Source organism: Rana temporaria, chromosome 6 (assembly GCF_905171775.1).
Source record: "Rana temporaria chromosome 6, aRanTem1.1, whole genome shotgun sequence".
NCBI classification, from domain to species: domain Eukaryota; kingdom Metazoa; phylum Chordata; class Amphibia; order Anura; family Ranidae; genus Rana; species Rana temporaria.
In genome coordinates, this window is record NC_053494.1 from 94,762,184 (window position 1) to 94,788,264 (window position 26,081).

The 26,081-nt window shown below is 43.0% G+C and overlaps 1 protein-coding gene across 3 annotated transcripts in view; it reads right to left on the reverse strand.

Annotated features, from left to right (window-relative positions):
• LOC120943613 (katanin interacting protein) overlaps positions 1-26,081 on the reverse strand; it is a 227,576-nt gene that overhangs the window by 91,859 nt on the left and 109,636 nt on the right. For all 3 annotated transcript variants that reach the window (XM_040357002.1, XM_040357000.1, XM_040357001.1), the window contains 2 exons: positions 11,332-11,526; positions 6,810-6,947 (listed from right to left, as the gene is read on the reverse strand). In XM_040357002.1, the coding sequence (XP_040212936.1) occupies positions 6,810-6,947; positions 11,332-11,526 (333 nt within the window). The remainder of the gene's footprint in view (positions 1-6,809; positions 6,948-11,331; positions 11,527-26,081) is intronic.

The window sequence follows — 26,081 nt, forward strand, 5'->3', positions numbered from 1 at the left end:
TTTGCTTTTCTACAGTCAGGTGCTTTTTTTACCTGTGAATCATCACCAGTGTACGACTAAATTTAGAGTCCAAAATGGCAAAGCGAACGTACACTGATGAAGAGGCCTTCTTGTTCATGAGCATGACAGATAGTGAAGAGGAGGTCACGCATCTGTCAGAATCTGGCTCAGAATATGAACCTGTTTACGACAGCGGCTCCATGTCAGATAGCTCTCACGACGAAGTTGAGGTCCCTGCTAAGGCCAGGCGTACCCGATCCCGTTCTCATGTTGTTGAGCAGCAAGAACCGCAGGACCCTTGTATGGAGCAGAGAAGTACTAGCGCCGCTATTCCTTCTGGTGGATTGGCAAGCACCAGCGGCCTAGTACACCCTGGTCGTTTATCCAGCACTGCAGTAAGACGTGGTGACGTGGCGAGTCCCATAAGTGCAGTTCAAGCTGGCGAGGTGGCAAGCACAAGTAGTGTCCCGCTGCCACCAAGAAAGAGACAGGCCCGTCGTTCCCATAGTGCCCTTCCTGTAGAATTTGCCTATCCTGATTGGGTCCCCACCACTTCTGCAGAACCCGTACTTCCCCCATTCACTGGCCAACCCGGTATTCAGGTGGATACAGCGAATTTTATGCCACTTGATTTTTATTCGCTGTATTTCACGGAAGATCTCTATAGATCTATTGTGGACCAGACTAATTTATATGCTGGTACCTACATCGCCGCTAATCCCCAGTCTCTCCTTGCCAAAGAATTGAAAGCTCTTGAGGTTTCCGAATTTAAGACCTTTCTGGCCCTTACCCTCAACATGGACATACACAAATTTCCAGAATTGCGGATGTATTGGTCCACACATCCCATTCACAATATGCCCATATTCTCTGCTCACATGGCCAGGAGTCGATCCTGCGGTTCCTGCATTTCAGTGACAATACACTTTGTCGTCCACGTGGAGACCCTGAATTTGACCGGCTCTACAAAATTCGGCCCCTCATAAACCATTTCAACGAACGTTATGCAGCCTTGTTTAATCCCCAGCAGGTTGTATGCGTTGATGAGTCCCTGATTACAATTTCTGGCCTGCTTGTCTTTCAAACAGTTCCTTCCCAGCAAGCGTGCCAGATACGGGGTCAAGCTCTATAAGCTTTGTGACAGGGCAACAGGCTACACATGGAGCTTTAGGGTTTATGAGGGAAAAGATAGTGAGGTAGAGCTGTAAGGATGCCCAGATTACATGGGGAGTGCTGGCAAGATCGTTTGGGACTTGGTGTCACCCTTATTCGGAAAGGGGTACCACTTGTATGTGGACAATTTTTACAGCAGCGTGCCACTTTTTAGTCACTTGTTTGATCATCAGATGGAGCATGTGGCACCGTGCGACCTAATCGCCAGGGCTTTCCCCAGCGGCTTGTAGATGCCCGTATTAGGCTGGGGGCGAGAGCCTGCTGCAGATGTAAAAATTTGCTCGCTGTGAAGTGGCGGGACAATAGGAATGTTTTCATTCTTACCACCCTTCACGCAGACACGACAGTACAAATTCGTACGGCGACTGGTGTTGTGGAGAAACCCCTCTGTGTCCACGAATATAACCTTAATATGGGAGGGGTGGACCTCCACGACCAGTTGATGGCGCCGTATCATATTGCCCGTAAGACGAGACGCTGGTACAAAAAAGTGTCTCTACATTTATTTCAATTGACTTTACTGAATGCTCATGTCTTATACAAAGCTTCAGGACACACTTTATCCTTCCTTCAATTCCAGGAGGATATCATCACAGAACTCCTGTATCCAGGCGGTACTGTACCTCACCATCCCCTACCAAATGCAGTAAGAGGCATTTGCCCTCGAGCGTACCCCTACCCAACAAGCCCCCCAAATGAAATGTCTTGTCAGTACCAAGCGCGGATTTAAGCGTGACACCCGTTATTTTTGTCCCCAATGTCCTGCCGATCCTGGTCTTTGTATTGGTGAATGTTTTGAACGCTTCCACACACAAGTTAATTATTAGTGTAGGGTAAAACATTTCACAGGCTAGGCACACTTACACAGGGTCTCCCAAGATGCCATCGCATTTTGAGAGACCCAAACCTGGAACCGAAAAGTTCAACAGTTACAAAAAAAAGTGTTAAAAAATAAAAAAAAAAGTAAAAAATAAAAACACAAACAAAATATAAAATAAAAAAAACAAAAATAGTTGTCGTTTTATTGTTCTCTCCCTCTCTATTCTCTCTCTATTGTTCTGCTCTTTTTTACTGTATTCTATTCTGCAAAGTTTTATTGTTGTTATGTTTTTTCATGCTTGCTTTTCAGGTATGTAATTTACTTTACTGTTTTCAGGTACGCCATTCAGCTGTTGCGCGGACTTATTTATCTTGACAGCAACAGCGTTTGCTCCCACGATATATAAAGCCGCGACTCCAGTGCTGTAGGAGGTGATTTCACCACCGCAGTTAAAAAAAGAGCATATATGCCGAAGCATGGGGGCATTAGGGGCGGAGGAGCGATTTTGCTCCTAATGCCGCGTATATGCGGTCAACATTCCTACGGAGGCTTGCCCGTGGAAAAGTCTGACCGCGTGTATGCGGCATAACTTTTTATGCCGCGTACATACGGTCGAAATTCCGACGGAGGCTTGCCCGTGGAAAAGTCCGACCGTGTGTACGCGGCATAACTTTTTTGCGGGAGGATGCCCCCATGCTTCGGCATATATATATTTTAGGCACAGGTTGCGTTAAATGTTTTATTTTTTACTATGTTTTTTTTTTGGTATTTGCTTTGCAGGTATGGTATGATCTTACTGTTATACTGTAATGTTACTTTGTTTTAATGTTAACCATCATTTGCTTAGCAGGTACGCCATTCAGTTGCAGCGCGGATTTATTTAGCGTGACAGCAATAGCGTTTGCTCCCACGATATATAAAGCCGCGACTCCAACACTGTAGGAGGTGATTTCACCACCACAGTTAAAAAAAGAGCATATATGCCGAAGCATGGGGGCATTAGGGGCGGAGGAGCGATTTTGCTCCTAATGCGTACGGTTGACATTCCTATGGAGGCTTTCCCGTGGAAAAGTCTGACCATGTGTACACGGCATAGAAAAGTCCGACCGTGTGTACGCGGCATAGAAAAGTCCGACCGTACGCGGCATAACTTTTTTGCGGGAGGATGCCCCCATGCTTCGGCATATATAAATGGTGCATGTATGCCCATCATTAGAAGTGGGTGGATGAAGGGAGGTATTCTAATGGTGGGCATACCCACCGATCAATCTTTTTTTTGTTCAGCCAACAGGCTGCATGAAAAAAAAAAAGATTACAATACATGTCCAACAAGAACCATCAACGTACTGGTATGTTGCTGGACTTTGAATGGTTATACCAGAATGATGCCTGCGGGTTTAGGCATCATCTTGGTATCATTCTTTTCAGCCAGCGATCGGCTTTCATGTAAAAGCAGTCCTAGCGGCTAATTAGCCTCTAGACTGCTTTTACATTCAGTGGGAGGGAATGTCCCCCCCTGGGTATAAACAGCGCCATTGGGAAAATGGGAAAGCATTTTATCACACCGATCTTGGTGTGGTCAGATGCTTTGAGGGCAGAGGAAAGATCTAGGGTCTAATAGACCCCATCTTTAAAAAAAAAAAAAAAGGAGTACCTGTCACTAACTATTGCTATCATAAGGGATATTTACATTCCCTGAGATAACAATAAAAATGGTAAAAAATAAATAAAATGGAAGGAACAGTTTACAAATAAAATAAAAAAAGCGAAATAAATATATATAAAAAAAAAAAAGCATCCATGTCCCCCCCTGCTCTTGCGCAAAGGCGAACGCAAGCGTCGGTCTGGAGTCATATGTAAACAGCAATTGCACCATGCATGTGAGGTATCACCGCGAAGGGCAGATCGAGGGCAGTCATTTTCGCAGTAGACCTCCTCTGTAAATCTAATGTGGTAACCTGTAAAGGCTTTTAAAAATGTATGTAGTTTGTCGCCACTGCGCGTTTGTGCGCAATTTTAAAGTATGTCGTGTTTGGTATCCATGTACTCGGCCTAAGATCATCATTTTTATTTCATCAATAATTTGGGCAATATAGTGTGTTTTAGTGCTTTAAAATAAAAAAAAGTGTATTTTTTCCCCAAAAAAATCCTTTGAAAAAACGCTGCGCAAATACTGTGTGGAAAAAAAAATTGCAACACCCACCATTTTAATCTGCAGGGCCTTTGCTTTAAAAAAATATATAATGTTTGGGGGTTCAACTTAACTTTCTTGCAAAAAAAAAAAAAATGTTTTTATGTAAACAAACATTGTCAGAAAGGGCTTTTTCTTCAAGTGGTTAGAAGAGTGGGTGATGTGTGACATAAGCTTCTAAATGTTGTGCATAAAATGCCAGGACAATTCAAAACCCCCCCAAATGACCCCATTTTGGAAAGTATGCTGAGAGGCATCTCGAGTCCGTGGAATATTTTATATTTTGACCCAAGTTGTGGGAAAAATAAATATTTTTTATTTTTATTTTTTTGCGCAAAGTTGTCACTAAATGATATATTGCGGCGGGCTAGGCTCCCAAAAAGTCCCACACATGTGGTATCCCCGTACTCAGGAGAAGCAGCACAATGTATTTTGGGGTGTAATTCCACATATGCCAATGGCATGTTTGAGCAATTTATCATTTAGTGACAACGTTTTGTAAATTATTTTTTTTTTGGTCATTATTCAATCACTTGGGGCAAAAAAATTAAATATTCCATGGACTCAACATGCCTCTCATCAAATAGCTTGGGGTGTCTTCTTTCCAAAATGGGGTCATTTGGGGGGGTTGTGTGCCATCTTGGCATTTTATGGCCTTCAAAACTGTGATAGGTAGTGAGGAGTGAAATCAAAAATGTATGCCCTTAGAAATCCTGAAGGCGGTGCTTGGTTTTCGGGGTCCCGTACGCGGCTAGGCTCCCAAAAAGTCCCACACATGTGGTATCCCCATACTCAGGAGAAGCAGCAGAATGTATTTTGGGGTGCAATTCCACATATAACCATGGCATGTGTGAGCAATATATCATTTAGTGACAACTTTGTGCAAAAAAAAAATAAGTTTGTCATATTCCCGCAACTTGTGTCAAAATATAAAATATTCCATGGACTCGACATGCCTCTCAACAAATAGCTTGGGGTGTCTACTTTCCAAAATGGGGTCATTTGGGGGGGTTTTGTGCTATTTTGCATTTTATGGCCTTCGAAACCTTTATAGGTAGTGAGGAGTGAAATCAATAAATTGTGCCCTTAGAAATGCTGAAGGCGGTGCTTGGTTTTTGGGGCCCCGTACGCAGCTAGGCTCCCAAAAAGTCCCAATCATGTGGTATCCCCGTACTCAGGAGAAGCAGCAGAATGTATTTTGGGGTGCAATTCCACATATAACCATGGCATGTGTGAGCAATATATATATATATATATATATATATATATTTTTTTTTTGTCATTATTCAATCACTTGGGACAAAAAAAAAAAAATATTCAATGGACTCAACATGCAACAGTTTCCTTGGGGTGTCTACTTTCCAAAATGGGGTCATTTGGGGGGGGGGGGGTTTGTACTGCCCTGCCATTTTAGCACCTCAAGAAATCATATAGGCAGTCATAAAATAAAAGCTGTGTAAATTCCAGAAAATGTACCCTAGTTTGTAGACGCTATAACTTTTGCGAAAACCAATAAATATACGCTTATTGCGATTTTTTTTACTAAAGACATGTGGCTGAATACATTTTGGCCTAAATGTTTGACAACAATTTAGTTTATTTGATATTTTTTACTTTTTGTTTTAAGAAAAATCAATGTTTTTCAAAATTTACGGTCTTTTTCCGTTTATATCGCAAAAAATTAAAATCGCAGAGGCAATCAAATACCATCAAAAGAAAGCTCTATTTGTGGGAAGAAAAGGACGCAAGTTTCGTTTCGGTACAACATTGCATGACCGCGCAATTACCAGTTAAAGCAGCGCAGTGCCAAATTGTAAAAACACCTCTGGGCATTAAGCTGCATATTGGTCCGGGGCTGAAGTGGTTAATGAATGATTCCTCACATAGGTCTTTTATTAACTTTAATTTCACTTTTTAACTTTTATTTTATCATCTTTTTATATTTTATTTTTTCATTTAGGAGTATTTGAGCCCCTAATCTCTCGAGATCATGGGCTCAAACCTTACTTACACTATACATTGCAGCCATTTGTAGTGTATTTCATTCACTTCTCTTCCCAGTCAAAGAGAACAACAAATGTTAAAAAATGATCTCTCCTCTGAGAGCTTTATACACTGTAAAGGGCTACAATGGGTAAAGGCAGGAAAGAAACATCTCAGTTAATAAACATACATCTAAATGCATTTTGCCTGTGCATGCAGCAAAATGGATAGACTTCTCTGGGGGGTCTATTTAAAACAAAAATAAGTAACACGCAGGTCACATAAATTCTGGGTAAAGGGTGTGCAAATCTTGACTGAAAATATAAATAGACCCCCCACCCCAAGAATGAAACAAAATCATTACGACATTATGACAGCTTCTTATCTACAATATTGCAATTGTTTCAGTGGTCAACTAATAACCTCCCTTAGCGCATAAATAGGTATACTTAACAATACATGGTCTAAATAAAGTATTTCTACACAGTTACTTACCTTGTGCTTTATATCTTGCAGTTTATTAAAATAAAAAACTATAAAGGAAATCTGCCCTCGTATTTGAAAAAAATAACGAATTATGTGATTTAGTACGAGGGGAGGGGGAGTCAGCAAATAACATAAGGTGCTGCTGCTGCTACTTACACTGAGCATCTTGTTATAATTCCAGATCTTCACCTTGCATATGTCAAAATCACATGACCGAGTAGGATTTCGGATAACAAAGTAAAGCTGCACAGGGGGATGGAAAGGGCACATCCACATGAAATGTTCCTTTGTAGTCTGAAGGGGACAATTACAAAATGAAATCTTTAAAATTAGATCTTTAGTTCACATAAAAAAATAATAATAATTATACAGCTAGCATTAGGATATACTATAAATATGTGAGATAAACATAAATCAAAAACCGAAGATCACAAAACAGTGAATCCCAATAAATCTTTTTTACTAATCACTAGGCTTGTTTTATATAGTATATTTGTTTGAGAAAACTTTAATTGAAAATGACAAGAGCACGTTACCCGTGTCTAGTACGTAATGTGGAACTTCACTCTCTCAATCAGCACTAACTATTATTAATCCTCATCATGCTAGCATTAGTAAATAGGTAGGAAGGAAGGTATATTATATTTACTTGTTTTAAACTTAATCCATTTTTTCAGTTTCTTCCTGGTTTCTGTCTAGGCAAATTATGTCATACGGTATCTCACAAAAGTGAGTACACCCCTCACATTTTGTAAATATTTTATTATATCTTTTCATGTTTTAACACTGAAGAAATTACACTTTGCTACAATGTAAAGTAGTGAGTGTACAGCTTGTATAACATTGTCATTTTGCTGTCCATTCAAAATAACTCAACACACAGTTAATGTCTAAACCACTGGCAACAAAAGTGAGTTCATCCCTAAATGAAAATGTCCAAATTTGGCCCAAAGTGTCAATATTTTGTGTGGTCATCATAATTTTCCAGCACTGCCTCAACCCTTGTGCACATGGAGTTCACCAGAGCTTCAAAGGTTGCCACTGAAGTCCTCTCCCACTCCTCCATGAAGACATCACAGAGCTGGTGGATGTTAAAGACCTTGCGCCCCTCCATCTTCTGTTTGAGGATGCCTCACGGATGCTCAATAGGGTTTAGGTCTGGAGACATGCTTGGGCAGTCCATCACCTTTATCCTCAGCTTCTTTAGGAAGGCAGTGGTCATCTTCGAGGTGTGTTTGGGGTCGTTATCATGTTGGAATTCTGCCCTGCAGCGCAGTCTCGGAAGGGAGGGGTTCATGCTCTGCTTCAGTATGTCACAGTACATGTTGGCATTCATGGTTCCCTCAATGAACTGTAGCTCACCAGTGCCGGCAGCACTTATGCAGCCGCAGACCATGACACTCACACCACCATGCTTGACTGTAGGCAAGACACACTTATCTTTGTACTCCTCACCTGGTTGCCACCACACACGTTTGACCAAAATAAATTTATATTGGTCTCATGAGACCACAGGACACGGTTTCAGTTATCCATGTCCTTAGTCTGCTTGTCTTCAGAAAACTGTTTGCAGGCTTACTTGTGCATCATCTTTAGAAGAGGCTTCCTTCTGGGAGGACTGCCATGCAGACCAAGTTGATGCAGTGTGTTGTGTATGGTCTGAGCACTGACGGGCTGACCCCCCACTCCTTCAACCTCTGCAGCATTGCTGGCAGCACTCATATGTCTATTTTCCAAAGACAACCTCTGGATACATGACGCTGAGCATGTGCACTCAACTTCTTTGTTCAACCATGGTGAGACCTGTTCTGAGTGGAACCTATCCTGTTAAACCGCTGTATGGTCTTGGCCACTGTGCTGCAGCTCAGTTTCAGGGTATTGGCAATTTTCCTATAGACTATGCCATCTTTATGTAGAGCAACAATTCTTTTTTTTCAGATCCTCAGAGTTCTTTGCCATGTTGAACTTCCAGTGACCAGTATTAGAGAGTGAAAGCTATAACACCAAATTTAACACACATGCTCTCCATTCACACCGGAGACCTTGTAACACTAATGAATTACATGACACCAGGGAGAGAAAATGGCTAATTGGGGTGTACTCACTTTTGTTGCCAGCAGTTTAGACATTAATGGCTGTGTGTTGAGTTACCGTATATACTTTAGTATAAGCCAAGTTTTTCAGCCCTTTTTTTAAGGCTGAAAATACCCCCCTCGGCTTATACTCGAGTCAGTGCGCCTGAAATTATTTACAGGCTGCGGGCGTCCATTGTTTAACCACTTAAGGACCGCCTCCTGCACATTTAAGTCGACAGAATGGCACGGCTGGGCACAGGTACGTCCTGTGCTAGTACCCAGCCGCGGTCCCAAGCTCCGTGACCGGGACCGCGGGACCCGATCGCCGCTAGAGTCCTGCGATCGTTCCCCGGAGCTGAAGAACGGGGAGAGCTGTGTGTAAACTGTTCTTCACTGTGGCGTCATCAGGAATCGTGTGATCCCTTTTATAGGGATACACAATCGATGATTTCACACCTACAGCCACACCCCCCTACAGTTAGAAACACATATTGGGTCATACATAACCCCTTCAGCACCCCCTTGTGGTTAACTCCCAAAAATTAATAAAAATGCAATAAAACTATCCCCTATTTTGTAAACACTATAAATTTTGCGCAAACTAACCGATAAACGCTTATTGCGATTTTTCTTTTTACCAAAAATAGTAGAAAGTAGAAGAATACGTATCGGCCTAAACTGAGGAAAAAAATGTTTTTTTTTATATATATTTTTGGGGGATATTTATTATAGCAAAAAGTAAAAAATATAAAAAAAAATCAAAATTGTCGCTCTATTTTTGTTTATAGCGCAAAAAAATAAAAACCGCAGAGGTGATCAAATAAAACCAAAAGCAAGCTCTATTTGTGGGGAAAAAAGGACGCCAATTTTGTTTGGGAGCCACGTCGCACGACCGCGCAATTGTCTGTTAAAGCGACGCAGTGCCGAATCGCAAAAACTGGCCGAATCCTTTAGCTGCCTAAGGCCCCGTACACACGCCCGGATCTGTCCGTTGGGATTTATCCGCGGATCAGTTCCAGCAGACAAATCCGGTCGTGTGTACGGCCTAGCGGACATTTTTCGGCGGACATTTGTCCAGCCGACCGTTTTTCAAGCGGATAAAAATTTCTTAGCATGCTAAGAAATCTATCCGCTGGAAACCTGTCCGTCGGACTTATCCGGTCGTCTGTACAGACTCACCGGATAAGTCAGACCGATCCCCATCCCTCGCATGCGTCGAAGTGATTCGACGCATGCGTGGAAGTATTTACCTTCCAGGGTCGCGCACGTCGCTGCGTCATTGCCGCGGCGACGGCGCGGCCACGTCACCGCGTATGTTTTTCGCTGGGATTTTGATCTGATGGTGTGTACAGCCCATCAGATCAAAATCCGGAGCAGAAATGTCCAATGGAAACGGTCCGGCGGACCGTTTTCATCGGATATCCGCTCGTGTGTACAGGGCCTAAAGGTCCAGGTCTTAAGTGGTTAAAAGTCGCGGGGTCCTCCTGGTCCCTTCCGAGGAACACAGTTCCGCCAATCACAGACGTCCTTTCATCCTCGGACAAGAGGACGTCTGTGATTGGCGGAACACTGAACACAGTATCTGCTGGGAAACTGAGCCCGAGGATGAGAGAACGTCCGTGATAGGCGGAACTGTGTCTGCTGAGAAACACCTATCACGGAAGGGAGAAGGAGGAGACCACAACTTTGAATGGACGCCCGCAGCCTGTCAATTTCAGGTACACTGACTTGGGCACAGTGAGGCTAAAATGGGCACAGTGAGATGGGCACAGTGAGGTTGCAATGGGCACAGTGAGGTTGCAATGGGCACAGTGAGGTTGCAATGGGCGTGCAAATGGGCATTGCTGACCCTCTTTTCCACTTACAGTAGCTGCTGCATTCTCACCCTAGGCTTAAACTCAAGTCAATAAGTTTTCCTATTTTTTTGTGATAAAATTAGGTACCTCGGCTTATACTTGGGTCGGCTTATGCTCGAGTATATGCAGTATTTTAAGGGGAGGGCAAATTTACATTGTTATACAAGCTGTACACTCACTACTTGTAGCAAAGTGTAATTTCTTCAGTGTTGTCACATGAAAAGATATAATAAAATATTTACAAAATATAGATACTGTATATCCCAGAAGTCTTCTGGAGGGGACGAGGGGTTTACGCTAAGCACATCCTCCTGCCTGCATGCCTCAGCTAAGAGCAGATGGACTCCAGGAAGTAAATGTTACATGAATAATCTGCCCTTACTCAAGATGGCCATGACCAGAAATGTTGGGGGGGGTTTTATACAGCAATTTCTCAGCAAAATAATGCATGGAGACATGGATGGATAGGAGAGTTTGCTTTAAATACTAAAAACAAATTAGTGTTTTTATTTTGTGGCGTTCAGATGCTGTGTAGATCCCCTTTTTTATATAACACGCCGTAAAAATGGGGATTGCATGGAGCTGTTGGTCAATACCAAGAATCTGGACTTTCCTTGGAACAAACCATCAAAATCAACAACTGATATAATAACTTTCTAAGGAGAACAAAGAACAATTCCCCATCACCCTTCAATTTGTGGTCTAAAGTATTTTTACCAATAAGAATAGGAAAGTTCCAGCGCTCACCTTAACTTTTCCATTGACCAAACACTGAAGATCTCCAGGAAAATCAGCATTCCTTATGTCTACGTCAAGAGGGGACACATATATTTTCTGATTCTTCAAATCAAAGAACTGGACTTCAGTCAAACCCACAAAATGAGGATTTCCCCAATTGGATAAAATTTCAACTGTAATATATATCACATCTTTTACGGTTGACTAAAAAGTAAACAAAAACAAAAAAAAAATGGGGGGAAGAATTACACACACAGCTATTATATTGCATTTGACAAAGCTAAGCGATTTCCAAGAAATATATATATATATATATATATATATATATATATATATATGTGTTAAAAAAAAAAACATTCTGCATGTTGCCTTTGGAAGAACTCCCTCATTATTTGTTTATTATTTAGAGCGCAATTCATTTAACAGAGCAGAAGCAAATTCAAAATTTAAGAAAACTGGGAGGTAATTAAGATCTACTCTAACTTGGCATCTGTACGATGACATATGATGACAGCCAGGCAGAGTACCTTTTCCTGTATCCAGTGTAGCAGAGCCACATATTTACTGCCGCTACCCTTTCCCTCTAATTGCTTGTTAACCACTTAAGGACTAGCCTGTTTTGCAGACTCTGGCCCGGATTCACGTAGCACTTACGCCAACGTATCTCGAGATACGCCGCGTAAGTGTAAATGTGCGCCGTCGTATCTATGCGCCGTGCCCACAGAACTAGATACACCTGAAAATAGGCTTCATCCGACCGACTTAACTTTCCTACGCCGGCGTATCGTGGGCGCATATTTATGCTGGCCACCTCGTTGCAAATGAGGGAGATACGTCGATTCACAAACGTAGTTGCGCCCGGCGCATAATATATGCGGTTTGCGTAAGGCTTACGTCCGGCGTATAGTTATCCCCCATCTATGAGGCGCAACTCATGCAAAGGTATGAACCAGGGATCAGCCGTCTATTTTACGTAGTAGTACGTGAATAGGGCTGGGCTTAGGTTACGTTCACGTCGTAGGCAGTGATTCAACGTCTCTTAGGGACTAGTTTCGACGTCATTCTGAGCATGCGCACTGGGATACGTCCATGGGACGTACGTTATTCGTATCTTGATGGCGCTCGGCCCATCATTTACATGGGGTTACGCCTCATTGGCATGGCTCACACCCATATCCACCAACGCTGGCTTACGCCGAGGAAGCCCAGCGTATCTTTAACAGCGTGTGGGAGCAAGTGCTTTGTGAATACTGTGCTCGACGCTCTGCACTACACCGGCGTAGCGTATATTCGATACGCTACACCGGCATAACTATGCGCCAAGGTATGTGAATCCGGGCCTCCGTGTTACAAGTTTATTTGCTCAAATTATTTAGAACCCCCAAACATTATACATTTTTTTTTTCTAACACCCTAGAGAATAAAAATGACAGTCATTGCAATACTTTTTGACACACCGTATTTGCACACCGTCTTACAAGCGCATTTTGTTTAATTAAAAAATAAGACAACAGTAAAGTTAGCCCAATTTTTTTTTATTGTGAAAGATAATGTTACGCCAAGTAAATTGATACCCAACATGTCACGCTTCAAAATTGCGCCCGCTCGTGGAATGGCGTTAACTTTTACCCATAAAAATCTCCATAGGCAACGTTTAAAAAATTCTATAGGTTGCATGTTTTAAATTACAGAGGAGGTCTAGGACTCCAACTATCGCGACAATAACTAACATGTGTGGTTTGAACACCGTTTTCGGATGCGTTCACTTCTTCGCGCGATTGTATTTCTTTTTACACCGTTTGATTATTTTTCCCTAATTTGGGTCACTTTTATTACTATTACAAAGGAATGTAAACATCCCTTGTAATAGAAAAAAGCATTACAGGTCCTCCTTAAATATGAGATCTGGTGTCAAAAAGACCTTGGATCTCATATTTAGATTAAAATGCAATAATAAAAAAAAAAATTGTCATTTAAAAAAAATGACAAACATAAAATGGCCCTTTAAGTCGTTTGGAGACGGGTGGGGGCCATCTTGCCCTCACTCGTATCCAAACCCAGCCACAGATAGGACCCAATTGCCTCCACCACTACAGACGGCTCAGGTAAGCGGCATACTGTTAGACAGGTGAATTTGGTTGGTTGCTGATTGGTCGGTAAGTTTGAGCTTGGATATTCTATGTTATTTTTGTATGTATATGCGCCCTTTCCAGTGCTCCTTACTGTATAGACCAGTCATAGGTAGGGGCAGTGACATTTGTTTTTTGTATTGATGTCATTGTGGTCAGGCAACGCACTAGCACCTTTGCTTCTACGTGCTGGGTGTTTAGTGTGCTCCTGCCCCTTTAAGGGGGACTGGGCTACCTCCAGTCACCTGCCCTTTATCTATCCATCAGCATACATGTGCTTCCACTGAGGAGACTTTAAATTTTATAGTTAGGACTGCAGTACACAGAGAGCCTTGACGGGGCTTGCAGCTTACACATGTATTTGCAAATGCGTGCAACTAAACCTCTGTTTTTAACGCATACTGTTAGACAGGTGAATTTGGTTGGTTGCCGATTAGTCAGTAAGTTTGAGCTTGGATATTCTGTGTTATTTTTGTAAATAATCTTTAGAGCAGGATATGATTGTCTAAAATGGTACTGAAATATGTGGTATATACAACATAATGGGCCTGATTCTCAAAAGAGATATGCAGACTTAACTGCTGTTCAGCCTGCGTATCCCTGTGCCTAACTTTGGAAACGATTTTCAAAAGGCTTTTTCCAAAGTTAGGCAGAAAATCTGACATGTGTAAGACACTTACACGGTCAGATTTTAGGATGCAGTACCGCATCCGCCACTGGGGGCATTTCTCATTGAAATGCAGCTTTGCGTATGCAAATGAGGACTTAAGCAGATTTTCAAAGCATTTCATCACTGTGATTTCTGCCTAAGTTCCGAATTTGCCTGCGCAAAACTAGGGCTGGTTTTATAATGTGGAAAGTTAGTCACACATTGTAAAGGCCCATTCCAGCGACGGCATTTGGTATGCATTCCCGAGGGAGAACTCCACGGCAATTTTTAAATTCAAAACCGGCATGGGTTCCCCCCCCAGGAGCATACCAGGCCCTTAGGTCTGGTATGGGTTGTAAGGAGACCCCCCCTCCGCCGAAAAATCGACGTAGGGGGTCCCCCTACAATCCATACCAGACCCGTATCCAAAGCACGCTACCCGGCCGGCCAGGAATGGAGTGGGGACGAGCGAGCGTCCCCCCCCCCTCCTGAGCCGTGCCAGGCCGCATGCCCTCAACATGGGGGGGCTGGGTGCTCTGGGGCAGGGGGGCGCACTGCGGGCCCCCCCACCCCAGAGCACCCTGTCCCCATGTTGATGAGGACAGGACCTCTTCCCGACAACCCTTGCCGTTGGTTGTCGGGGTCTGCGGGCGGGGTGCTTATCGGAATCTGGGAGTCCCCTCAAATAAGGGGGCCCCCAGATACCGCCCCCCCACCCTAAGTGAATGGATATGGGGTACATCGTACCCCTATCCATTCACCTGGAGGCAAAAAGTAAAAGTTAGTAAACACACAACACAAGGCTTTTTAAAATAATTTATTATTCTGCTCCGGATGCCCCCCCTGTCTTCGTTATTAGCTCAATTACCAGGGGGGGCTTCTTCTTCCACTCTCCGGGGGGGGTTTCTTCTTCCGCTCTCCGGGGGTCTTCTCCGCTCTCCGGGGGGGGCTTCTCCGCTCTCCGGTGGGCTTCTTCCATCTTCTCCCCTCTTCCGCTGTTGACTCGGCGAACCCCGGTTCTTCTCCAGCTGTCTGGTGCCTTCTTCTTCAGCGCTGGCTGCCTGCTATGTTTGTGTGTTAGCTCAATTAGTAACAGGCAGCCGGCGTGGTCTTCTGTGACGTCAGGGTCTTCTGTTCTTCTCCCCTCTTCCGATGTTGACTCGTCGCCTGTTGTCGCTGTAATGATGGAAGCGCGCCTTGCATCCCATTTATATAGGCATCACCGTCCCATCATGCTCCGGCAGGTACCCACGTGGTGGGTGCACGTGGGTAGGCACCCACCACGTGGGTACCTACCGGAGCATGATGGGACGGTGATGCCTATATAAATGGGATGCAAGGCGCGCTTCCATCATTACAGCGACAACAGGCGACGAGTCAACATCGGAAGAGGGGAGAAGAACAGAAGACCCTGACGTCACAGAAGACCGCGCCGGCTGCCTGTTACTAATTGAGCTAACACACAAACATAGCAGGCAGCCAGCGCTGAAGAAGAAGGCACCGGACAGCTGGAGAAGAACCGGGGTTCGCCGAGTCAACAGCGGAAGAGGGGAGAAGATGGAAGAAGCCCACCGGAGAGCGGAGAAGCCCCCCCCCCGGAGAGCGGAGAAGACCCCCGGAGAGCGGAAGAAGAAACCCCCCCCGGAGAGTGGAAGAAGAAGCCCCCCCTGGTAATTGAGCTAATAACGAAGACAGGGGGGGCATCCGGAGCAGAATAATAAATTATTTTAAAAAGCCTTGTGTTGTGTGTTTACTAACTTTTACTTTTTGCCTCCAGGTGAATGGATAGGGGTACGATGTACCCCATATCCATTCACTTAGGGTGGGGGGTCGGTATCTGGGGGCCCCCTTATTAAAGGGGACTCCCAGATTCCGATAAGCCCCCGCCCGCAGACCCCGACAACCAACGGCAAGGGTTGTCGGGAAGAGGTCCTGTCCTCATCAACATGGGGACAGGGTGCTCTGGGGTGGGGGGGCCCGCAGTGCGCCCCCCTGCCCCAGAGCACCCAACCCCCCCATGTTGAGGGCATGCGGCCTGGCATGGCTCAGGAGGGGGGGGGGGCGCTCGCTCGTCCCCACTCCCTTCCTGACCGGCCGGGTAGCGTGCTTTGGATACGGGTCTGGTATGGATTGTAGGGGGACCCCCTACGTCAATTTTTCGGCGTGGGGGGGTCTCCTTACAACCCATACCAGACCTAAGGGCCTGGTATGCTCCTGGGGGGGGGGAACCCATGCCGTTTTTTTTTTTTGAAAATTGGCATGGAGTTCTCCCTCTCAGGAATGCATGCTGAGCGACGCTGTCATTTTTTTTTATAATTATTTGTTTTCCCGGCGCGTCTTTTTTTTTTCACCCGTCGCAACTTTAGTGTCCCGTCGAAATTCTCAAAGCCGCCCGGCGTTAATTACGTTCGCGCGCTGCACGTCGGGAAAATGACGTCACACGCATGCGCAGTACGGCCGGCGCGGGAGCGCGCCTCATTTAAATTTTAAACGCCCCCAGGAGAGGAGGACCGCCTTACGACGGCGGCACTTAAGTTACACGGCGTGTAATTTCTATGTAAGTGCTTTGACGATCAGGCACTTAGGTAGAAATTTTAAGTCAGTGTAACTTAACTGCTGAAATTTAAGTTACGCAGCTTTTTTGAGAATTTGGCCCTATATTCTTTTAAAGTGTGTGAAAAAGTGATTTCTACACTGAAATTTCTTTAAAAGTCTGAGAAGAGATAAATTCCCCATCTCTTTACAACTAGGTGCCAGCACAACTGAACATGCTCAGACATGCAAACTACTCTCATTTTAACTCCCATGGCTTTTTTTTTTTTACCAAGACTTATAGTAAATACCCAAATGAGCGCTGGGTTAAAGAGCATTTTTTTTAAGAGTGAAAATTAGAGTTTTGCAGTCCAAGGCAAGTTTCAGTCATTGATTCTAATGATACAATTGTAACTTCCCCCCCCAAAAAATTCTTGTGTTGAAATTAAATGCATCTTTCTCTAAAGGGCCAGGTCACACCAGACGTAGTTCCGTACGGTTTCGTGTGCGTTTGTTCTGCACTAAAAATGCATACACAGTGTTTTCCATGTATTCCAGAAACTGACTGCATAGTGTGAACTAGAGCCATTGGAGCACATGGAAAACACTGTGCATGCATTTTGTGCAGAAAAAAAGCACACAGAACTGAACGGAACTGCTTCTGGTGTGAACTGGCCCTAAAAGAAATTGTCCTTGGAACAATGTTGCTTCTTGGTCATCTATTTTGTTTTTAAGAATGCTAGAATGTGTAATGTTCAAGTTTTGGTAAAATATTTTTTGTCTGTCACTTTCACTTGTTGCTGTCCATCTTAAAAAAATCTTTACCCAAACTCGCACAGGTGTCTTTACAAACCACAAATAACATTGCAGATGCAAATTTAAAATGAGACACAATTTTGTGTTTTTTATTATTTCCAAATTATCCTAATTTGAGCCCAAAAAAATTTGATATGGGTACCTACATCAGAAATAAAGATGTAATTCCCAAAAATCAGAGGGTAACATCACTATTATACACTCACACACCACAAACCACCAACCATCACAGAATAAATCAAGAAGAATAACTCCTGACTAATGTAATTTCACCACCTATATGTCCAAAGAAATGCAGTATATGTGTATTAATGTATAGGAAGGTTCCACATGTGCCAGCTCAGTGGCTAACAGGTTAGCACTTCTGCTTCTGATGGGTTTCACATAATGGAACCCCAATAAATCGCATTACAAATCAAGCAAGTGTGGGTTTGCACCAAATCTAGAACTGGGGTGTTTTGGCCCAGATATGGATGTCCAAGTCTGGTGTGATGCTGCACACATATTTTAATTTTGTATGCTTAGGATTTCCTGTTTTGTACCCTCCACATGCCCAACAATGTACAAGTTTGATTTGGAGATTTTTGGGATCACTGATCATGGACAGAGTATTGGACATGTGTTATTTTGAGCTTTACCCTGCACAGATATCAATGCTGAGACATTTTTTTTATTTTGTCCGTTTTTGTTTATGGTAATTCTGCCATATCATTTTTTTGGGGTTTGGGCGAGGACTTCTGATCACAAAAAAGGTTAACACCCTTCAATCTGCATATTACAGAAATATTATTTGTAATTAACCACTTGCCAACACCCACCGCAGGTAGCAGCTACAGACACCAGGATGTACCTGTTATTATTATTAAGACACTAGATATATTTTTTACATTTACTATGTATACATTAAATATATTTTTCATAGACTCCCTTTGGGATTGTGGACTATGTTACTATTGACCACACAATGGAGATTTGCACTTATCGTGAGATCCTCCCATATGTGCCTTGGGGTTCATGGGTAGCACTCCCACAGTTCTCGATGCAGACATCCCCAAATGGCCCTCTGTCCACAGTATACCTTGTTGACCTGTGAGCTGATGTGTAAGTAAACTAGGGAAGGGTATTCCTTCATTTTGGGTGGGCTTTTTTCTCTTCCCCTTTTTGTTTAATCGTTAGATTACAATGTTATTTATATACTTTTTATAGTTACACACATTGCACCTGCTCCTAAGGAAGTGGAATACTCCACGAAACTCATCAAGCCTTCTAAGATGCAATTATTTACAACTATGTGTTTATACTTTATACATTAACCTTTTGCCAATCATGGACTCTATTGTATTGTCTTATTTCTGGGGGGTACCACATGTGTTATCACATGTATGAATTACTGTAAATATTAATTTATTTTACATTTGGTTGATGAGACTGTCCAATAAAAACTGCTCTCAACACATTTTTTTTTAATGCATTGCTGTGTGACTCCATATATATATATATATATATATATATATATATATATATATATATATATATATATATATAACATATGATCTATTAATGTGTCCCTACACCCATTATTCACCAACTGTTTCGTATGAACCTCATTTAAAGTCCCAACCTCCTTTCTCCTCTTATATCAAATAAGGAATGGAGGCACTGAGCCTAGTGTGCTACGTGCCTCATTTAAAGTCCCAAAAACCCTAATTTTTCATCCCTAGGACTATGCACATTCATGCATATTGTGACACATGTTGCATTAACCCTTTGATTGCCAATGACGTGTCCAACAAGTCATTGCAACCAAAGGGATAAACAAGCTTATATCAATGGCAGCCTGTTTTAGTTTTAATTCAGCAGGCTCGGGTCTTTCTGGTAAAGTGATTGTGCCAGGTGTAGAGCTGCCTCGTCACTTTTACAATATAATAAAACTGTCAGGATGGTGTGCAGAGAAGCAGATAGAGGAGCATCTGTTGCCCAACCTGCTCTGCAATGAATAAACAGCTGCTGGAGTTCAATAGATCCCTTCTGTATCCAAAAGAGGACCTGCTCACTGTTTTCTGGTAATATTAATGTTTTGGGAGTTTTAAGTAGCATTTAGGCCAAATATGAAAACAAATAAGGCTGACAGCGCTCAGGAGCCAGAATAAAAAATTGTAGATGGTGGCTGTAATAAACCACAGTATCTCCAGTAAACTTGCAATTTATTCACAAGATAGTAAAAACAGTACATAATTCATTAGCTATGTATTTGCTGGTTTGGGCACTGATTGATCACTGTGTCCCGTAGCTGGCGTGTGTCCAGCTATAGTGGTTTTCCCCTCCAGGCACTGTGCTTCTGCCTGGGGCTTCAGTGACGCCTTCTACACACACCGGCGGGTCCAGCTTGGAATACTGTCTGCTTGTCGGCACCTTCCAATAGATTTTCCCTTTCTGGACACAGTGATCCATCAGTGCCCGAGCCAGCCTTACATTTCCAGTAAGGGGGTGCACGCCGCTTCTGCTGTCATTAGTCATGGCAGATGCCAAATAGCAGGTGCCGGTTGATGGATACCGACACCTGCTGATCGGCAGGGGGACACACAGGATGCAGAGCTCCGCCCTGTCAGCAGGGATGTGGTAGATTTTGTTCCTCTGCAAAATCCACCACATCCCTTAGTAGAAACACCACACAGTGTACACAAAAACACTGGTTAGGCACACATCTAACCCGTTTGATCACCCTAAATGTTTAATCCCTTCCCAGTCAGTGTCATTAGCACAGTGACAGTGCATATTTTTAGCACTGATCACTGTATTTGTGTCACTGGTTCCCAGAAAGTGTCAGATTGGCCACCGCAATATCACAGTCCTACTATAAAGTCGCTGATTGCCACTATTGCTAGCATTAAAAAATAAATAAATAATAATTCCAGTATATATACACCATAGTTTGTAGACAGTATAAAACGTTTTCACAAACCAATATACGCTTATTGGGATTTGGTGTAAATTTATATATATTTTTGTTTATAGTGCAAAAAAATAAAACGCAGCAGTAATCAAATACCACCAAAAGAAAGCTCTATCTGTGGGGGAAAATTACATAATTTCCATTTATGGACAGTGTTGCATGACTGTGCAAATGTCAGTTAAAGTACTGCAGTGCCGTATCGTAAAAAATGGCCTGGTCATGAAGGAGGGGGGGGGGGTAAATCTTCCGGGCAAGTGGTTAAAGTCCATTAACAAGCCTCTACCCACAAAAAAGCACCTGCTATTCTTTTGAGCAATGCAGTGCACACTAAAGTGCAGGTGAATTGGCTGACATATATACTGTATGTTAAAAACAGGCCTTGAATCACAATGCAGCAAAGAACCAACACCATCGGCATAGCACGATATTGTTTCGATCCGTGACCGTGGCTAGGGCTGACGCGTTTCAGGGGAGAACCCCTTTCCTCAGAGCTAAAAGGTCTGCAGTGCTTCCTCACCAAGGGACTTGTCTCAATAAATACTAGCTTTCAGTAAGTGGTAAAGACGCCCCTCCCATGAAGTAGGAGGTGCATGGCCGGACACCCACCCACATGTCTGTCACCTTTTCCTTATTCCTCTCTCCATGTCTATATCAAGCCATTCTTAGTATGAATGCACAGTCCAAAATGCACTATACCTAGCAATGTATACAAAGATGTACATACAAATAACTACCACAATAAGGCATCAATATATATACACACATACATACACACACCACAATATGGGAAGCCTTTTCAGTCAGAGCACTCAGCAGATTGCTGCCTCCAAGTGTATGGTTACAACAGATCAAATCAATAAAGTGCCAAAGTGTAATGAGGCCTCTCCTAATCACACTTCCAATAAGGGGCTGTGTAGTTGCTCATATGTGCCACACAAGCCCCACTTGCAGTGCTGTGCCTACCTTCCTTGGACGAGGAGGCTGCTGGAACGCACGCCCAACGTGGAGGAAGTTGTTTGCGCTCCAGCCGAGTCTACGTTCCACTGCGCATGCGCGTGACGTCATAGACGCCGCGCATATACAGTGACAATGCGCTCCAGCTTGTAGAGCCAGCAGGCTGGAGCGTCTCCTTCCCTGCTAGATGGCACGTTCTCAAAAGGGAGAGTTACACCGTTGCCATCTAGTGGTGAAAAATGGATATTGCCTCACAGTGTCGCCTCTATATAGCAGGACATCATCACTGAATGACAAACCACCAAAGGGAAGGAAGAATGGAGGGGAGAGGAGGAAATTTTAGGGGGAAGTAAATTACATGGAGCGAGCCATCAACCTTGTGCAGGTGAAAAATTATTATTAATATTATTACACACCCATTGCATAAAAGACATATATTATAAATATTTTAAAATCTAACTTTCAAAAACGGACACATAATGCATAATTAAAAAGAGTATTAAAGGAGTTGATAATTAATTATTATTAATAAATTCCAGATAAAAGTGAACCACCATTTAATCTAATTAAAAACCACATAATTTCAAATGGTAGCAATAATATAATAAAGTGAAATAATAATAACAATAATAATGTTGTCTATGGTCATATGCCCAGCCTTTATGGATGCACACTCACAGAGGTCCCAGGTGATGGTGTCTAGAAGGACTGCAGACCCTCCAGATATCTACATAGCTAACCGTGCGATCATACTGTTACAACCTCCCACAGTGCCCTTAGGGGCACCTACAATAAGGTGACCCCAGTGGTACTACATATGATTTTATGAATCGACTAGACTAAATATTAAAAAGCGAGAAAACAAAGAATAAAAAATGATGATAAAAGATCAGTTAATTACATAAATCCAGTCCACGATGGACAGGTGGCATGGACATCTCTTTAGGCCATTTGAATTATTATCTATTTTGCATTACTAGATGATTAGTGCATGGATAACTGTTGTACTAACTATGTTACTCATCTATTTGTTTTGGGAAGAGAAAAGAAGGGGAGGGGGGGGGGGGGTTTGCCTTGGAATTTGATAGATGAATAGTTTTAGATGATTTTGAGGGAGGAAGGGATAGAGGAGGGGATGCGGGCATGAAGAAGAGGGGGGGACATACTGGAACAGGACAAGAACATTATTATTTCTCTTTCTGCTCATGTTATAGTGTGCAGTTCTATTTCTTCATTCAGTCCATTCGGCACCATTGTACCCAAAGTGAAAATCCAATATGCTTCTCTTTTACAGAGAATTTGATGTTTCTTCCCCCTGTCTAGGTCATTTTGAATGGCCTCTATGCCAAAGACTTTGAGGCCCTCCACTTCACCATCATGAACTTCTCTAAAATGTTTGGGTATGGAGCCTTTATCTTTTTTTGTAGAGATGCTGCTCCTATGTTCGTTCATTCTGGTTCTTAGTTGTCGTGAAGTGCGCCCTACATAAAGCAGGCCACATGGGCACATAATGCCATAAATCACGAACTCAATTCCACAATTAATAAATTGTTTGATCTTATGGCATCTTCCATCCACCCCAAAAACTTATTTTTTCCTATGATGCATGTGTATACAATTACCACATGTATTCACCCCACATTTATAGCTTCCTTTCTGGTCGAAGATCGTAGACCAGGGGCTTTCAAGTCCTTTATTTCTGCTGTTTTTCTTGACTCTGCTAGGAGCTACAATACTTCTCAGATCCTTCGGTCTTCTAAAGACCAGATTGGGATGCGATGGAATGCAAGTCTTGAGGAAAGGGTCAGCTGTCAGAATCTTCCAATTTCTTTTAAAGATTTTTTGTATAGTGGAAGCTCTACTATTGAATCTAGTACAAAAACGTGTTGTCGATATTGCGCCCTCTTTAGGTTTCACGATTTTTTCGCTTGCTGACCCATCGTTCTCATAGAGTTGGAGGTATTTCTGAAAGGCTTCCTCTACGTGTGCTTCTCCATATCCCTTTTCTCTGAATTTTTGATGTCCTGCTATATAGAGGCGACACTGTGAGGCAATATCCATTTTTCACCACTAGATGGCAACGGTGTAACTCTCCCTTTTGAGAACGTGCCATCTAGCAGGGAAGGAGACGCTCCAGCCTGCTGGTTCTACAAGCTGGAGCGCATTGTCACTGTATATGCGCCGCGCGCGGCGTCGATGACGTCACGCGCATGCGCAGTGGAACGTAGACTCGGCTGGAGCGCAAACAACTTCCTCCACGTTGGGCGTGCGTTCCAGCAGCCTCCTCGTCCAAGGAAGGTAGGCACAGCACTGCAAGTGGGGCTTATGTGGCACATATGAGCAACTACACAGCCCCTTATTGGAAGTGTGATTAGGAGAGGCCTCATTACACTTTGGCACTTTATTGATTTGATCTGTTGTAACCATACACTTGGAGGCAGCAATCTGCTGAGTGCTCTGACTGAAAAGGCTTCCCATATTGTGGTGTGTGTATGTATGTGTGTATATATATTGATGCCTTATTGTGGTAGTTATTTGTATGTACATCTTTGTATACATTGCTAGGTATAGTGCATTTTGGACTGTGCATTCATACTAAGAATGGCTTGATATAGACATGGAGAGAGGAATAAGGAAAAGGTGACAGACATGTGGGTGGGTGTCCGGCCATGCACCTCCTACTTCATGGGAGGGGTGTCTTTACCACTTACTGAAAGCTAGTATTTATTGAGACAAGTCCCTTGGTGAGGAAGCACTGCAGACCTTTTAGCTCTGAGGAAAGGGGTTCTCCCCTGAAACGCGTCAGCCCTAGCCACGGTCACGGATCGAAACAATATCGTGCTATGCCGATGGTGTTGGTTCTTTGCTGCATTGTGATTCAAGGCCTGTTTTTAACACTCCTTTTGTGAGTATTATGATTTGTTTTTATTTATTTAATAAAATCCACCAATCAGTATCACACTAGGTCGGTGCGCCCTCCGTTTTTCCTCTTTTGTTTCCTTTAGTTTTATGAATTCCAACGATTCAGAGGAGGGCTGCAAGACTTTGGAAGATACCTTTTAATTGAGTTGCTATTGAGTTTCACCTTTTCTTCAAACATCTTTCCAAAAAATACCGGAGCGCAGGAGATTTGTCTTTGTATATATACTGTATGTGTCAGAATAAAAAACAATACACAACGCATTGCCATACACATGCATAAATATGAATCCAAATTATAAACTTCCTTTACAAAGGAACACTTATCCGTGCTTACAAAATACACTTAGAGGATTTAGGAATTATATAAGATGAAAAATGTAGTACATCTTAAAGGGATATTAATGTAAACCCAACATCTGTTAAGTATGTAGGCATCATGCCTCACTGAATGCAGTTTTCTTTGGCAATTTTTTTATTCTGTTGCATGAGTATTCAGTTGGCCATTGGGCTGCCTATCCTAGACCTAATAAGCAGCCCAACGGCCAACCAAAGAAGCACATATGGCAAATAATGCTGCTGCAAATTGGAGGCAACCGGAAGTCTTCTTACTGGCAGGCTCTTCATGCAAGGCAACAGATTTCCAAAAAGTCATTTGGTTATAGCAGAATGTGATTCAAAATAGCAAACATCCTCTAAATTGTAACTAAAGGCAAACCTTTTTTGTTTTAGTTTTGAATAGAGTAGACAGGAAATAGATCACCTGTTAGTTTTTATTGTCATCTCTGCCCCTGTTAGCAAGATTCATTCTATTTATCCTGTTCACCATTTTCATCAAAAGTGGAAGAAAATCCCAAATTATGTGTTGACATCAGAACACTAAGGCCCCGTACACACGAGAGGATTTATCCGCAGATACGGTCCAGCGGACCGTTTCCACGGATAAATCCTCTCAAAGATTTCCGCAGATTTCTATGCGATGGAGTGTACACACCATCGCATTGAAATCCCCGCGGAAATCCTCTGCCGATGACGTGTCGCGCCGTCGCCGCGATTATGACGCGGCGACGGGCGCGACGCTGTCATATAAGGAATTCCACGCATGCGTCAAATCATTACGACACGTGCGGGGAATCCCTTTGGACGAATGGATCCAGTAAGTCTGTACAGACGAGCGGATCCATCCGTTGGAATGGATTCCAGCAGATGGATTTGTTGTGCAGCACAGCAAATATTCGATCTGCTGAAATCCATCCCAGAGGAGATTTCTCCGCGGAAAAAGATCCGCTGGCGTGTACACACCATAGGATCTATCCGCAGAAACCCATTTGCTGGGATTTATCTGCGGATGGATTCTATCGTGTGTATGGGGCCTAAGAGGAGAAATCTTCCAATCTGGACAACCGTTCTGGTAACCCTGGTGACGCATCGGGATTCCCTGACTTTGGAGAGATTTTTTCTAATTTTCTGTTTTGGCTGTGTGACAGAAGTGAAGCAAAATCTCTCCAATGGGACACAGATGGCAAAAAAAAAAAATTGACGGAGGTTATAAATCCTCTCTTACTCTATCCACTTTTGCCTTTAGTTACACTGGAACATGATTGCTGCCGAAGCATTTTTTTTATAAAAAAAAAAAAAAAAATCTATTTACGGTAGGCTTGATCATTACAGAAAACCCCAAAAACATAACATTTTCTGGAAGTAGAGAGCTTGGAAAATAAAAATGTTAGTAGTTTCTATTTTTTATGTCATGAGCTTTTAGTGCAGCAGTTTATCAAGTGCACATTTTCAGCAAAAATACACAACA